The following is a 2,500-nucleotide window of genomic DNA, read 5'->3' on the forward strand; positions in this document are numbered from 1 at the left end:
CACACAGACACAGACACACAGACACACACACACACACAGATATACACACACACACACACACACACACACAGATATACACACACACACACACACACACACACACACAGATATACACACAGAGACACACACACAGACACACACACACACACACACACAGACAGCTATACACACACACACACAGACAGCTATACACACACACACACACACACACACACACAGACAGCTATACACACACACACACACAGACAGCTATACACACACACACACAGACAGATATACACACACACACACAGACAGCTATACACACACACACACACACACACACACACAGACAGCTATACACACACACACACAGACAGATATACACACACACACACACAGAAACTGTTATTGATCAGGTGACTGACAGTCAGATGGACCAATCAGTGGGCGGGTGGGGCTGAGTTGATATTTAATGAGAGTAATGAGCACTAACACTGCCCCCCCCCCCCCCCCCCCCCCCCCCCTCTCAGCTCTGTAATGTAAGGAGATGCACTAACACTGCCCCCCCCCCCCCCCTCTCAGCTCTGTAATGTAAGGAGATGCACTAACACTGCCCCCCCCCCCCCCCCCCCCCCCCTCTCAGCTCTGTAATGTAAGGAGATGCACTAACACTGCCCCCCCCCCCCCCCCCCTCTCTCTCTCTCAGCTCTGTAATGTAAGGAGATGCTCGCTCGGCCACCATGGCCAGTGTCACGCTGAGGTACTTCTGCTATGGCTGCCTCGTCACCTCGGCGACCTGGTCCGTCCTCCTCTTCCTCTACTTCTCCCTGGGGGCGGAGCCGGGCCACAGCAGGACCCCCTTACAACACCGCAGCCAGCCAATCACCAAGGGCCCGGCCAAGCAGAGGGCGGGGCGGGGGCCTCTGCCGGTCAATAAGGGAGGGGAGCTGTCACCAGAGATGGGTGAGTGGCTGTGGTGTGTTCAGGTGCTGCTGGGAAAATTAAGCAATACCATAATAGTAATTAGGCCAGCCACCAAAGGCTAATGTGAAACTACTGCGACGGTGAGTCCCCTTGGTGAGTCCCCTTTGTGTCCCGGTCTCTGTGACTGTGTGTCTGTCTGCAGGGATGATATTTAACGAAGCAGACCAGGAGCTGAGGGACACGGGTTACCATCGACACGCCTTCAACGTGCTCATCTCCACCAGACTGGGACACCACCGGGAGCTGCCCGACACCAGAGACTCCCAGTAAGAGCACGGGAGCTGGTCACACTGCACCAGGTCTACTGTGGAGGTCTGTGGGACCAGCTGAGGGTGGACAGACTCACGGTTCAGTATGGAGCCAATCAGGGTCCAGAGAGTGTGTGAAGCTCACTCTGGTTACTGCTAGTTAACCACTGGTTAACCTCTGGTTACTGCTAGTTAACCACAGACTACTGCTGGTTAACCTCTGGTTACTGCTAGTTAACCACAGACTACTGCTGGTTAACCTCTGGTTACTGCTAGTTAACCACAGACTACTGCTGGTTAACCTCTGGTTACTGCTTGTTAACCACAGACTACTGCTGGTTAACCTCTGGACACTCTCTGCAGGTGTCGGGATAAGGTGTACCCTCTGGCTCTACCTTCGGCCAGCGTAGTGATATGTTTCTTCAACGAGGCGTTCTCCGCCCTACTGCGGACCGTCCACAGCGTGTTGGACCGGACGCCGGCCTTCCTGCTGCATGAGATCATCCTGGTGGACGACCACAGCGAGCTGGGTAAGGCACAGAAACACTAATGACGTCTTGACCTGTGGACGGTGTGAGCGAGCGCCAGACGGAATCCGTTTCACGTGTTTGACCTGATGTGAACATGTGACGGGACGTCTGACCTGATGTCGGTGAGCTGTGCTCAGACTCCGTGTTGGTCTGTGTGTCGCTCCAGAGGAGCTAAAGGACGACTTGGATCGGTACGTCAGGGAGGAGCTGCAGCCCAAAGTCAAACTGGTGAGGAACCAGAGGAGGGAAGGACTCATCAGAGGACGCATGATAGGAGCCTCTCACGCCACAGGTATGTCCTACATCCTTCCTTCCTACCTCCTTGGCCCTCGTAACCTCCCTTTATGTCCCCTACTTCCTAAATATCCTTGTTCCCTATGTAATGAACCCACATCCTTGTTCCTTGTATCCTTGTTTGCTACATCCTTGCTCTCTACCTCTTTTATCCATCCCACCCGTTCCTACATCCTCGGTGCTACTTCCCAAATCCACACAAACTTGTGTGTAACCTGACTCTTCTTCTTAGTCACTACATCCCCATTCCAAACACCCTCATGTCCTGTCGCTCATGTTTTCTTTCTGAGACTGGACACTGTTATTTCCTCCGTCCTCCATTAAAACCTGTTCAGTCTTAAATGCTCTTTGGGGTCTTAATATCTAATAAGTACTTTTCAGACCCTGTCCTTAAGTGTAATGAGATGGTGGATTAAAAAGTCTTGCTGGTACACGTAGATGTGGATTAGTCCTTTGGGGCCT

General features: G+C 52.8%; 1 protein-coding gene across 2 annotated transcripts in view; it reads left to right on the forward strand.

Moving 5' to 3' along the window:
* Positions 1 to 2,500, forward strand: part of galnt11 (UDP-N-acetyl-alpha-D-galactosamine:polypeptide N-acetylgalactosaminyltransferase 11 (GalNAc-T11)) — an 8,570-nt gene that overhangs the window by 1,190 nt on the left and 4,880 nt on the right. For both annotated transcript variants that reach the window (XM_070853121.1, XM_070853122.1), the window contains exons 2-5: positions 689 to 945; positions 1,109 to 1,232; positions 1,578 to 1,744; positions 1,911 to 2,036. In XM_070853121.1, coding sequence (XP_070709222.1) covers positions 723 to 945; positions 1,109 to 1,232; positions 1,578 to 1,744; positions 1,911 to 2,036 — 640 coding nt within the window. In that variant the 5' untranslated portion in view covers positions 689 to 722. The remainder of the gene's footprint in view (positions 1 to 688; positions 946 to 1,108; positions 1,233 to 1,577; positions 1,745 to 1,910; positions 2,037 to 2,500) is intronic.

Source organism: Pempheris klunzingeri, chromosome 21 (assembly GCF_042242105.1).
Source record: "Pempheris klunzingeri isolate RE-2024b chromosome 21, fPemKlu1.hap1, whole genome shotgun sequence".
Classification (NCBI taxonomy): domain Eukaryota; kingdom Metazoa; phylum Chordata; class Actinopteri; order Acropomatiformes; family Pempheridae; genus Pempheris; species Pempheris klunzingeri.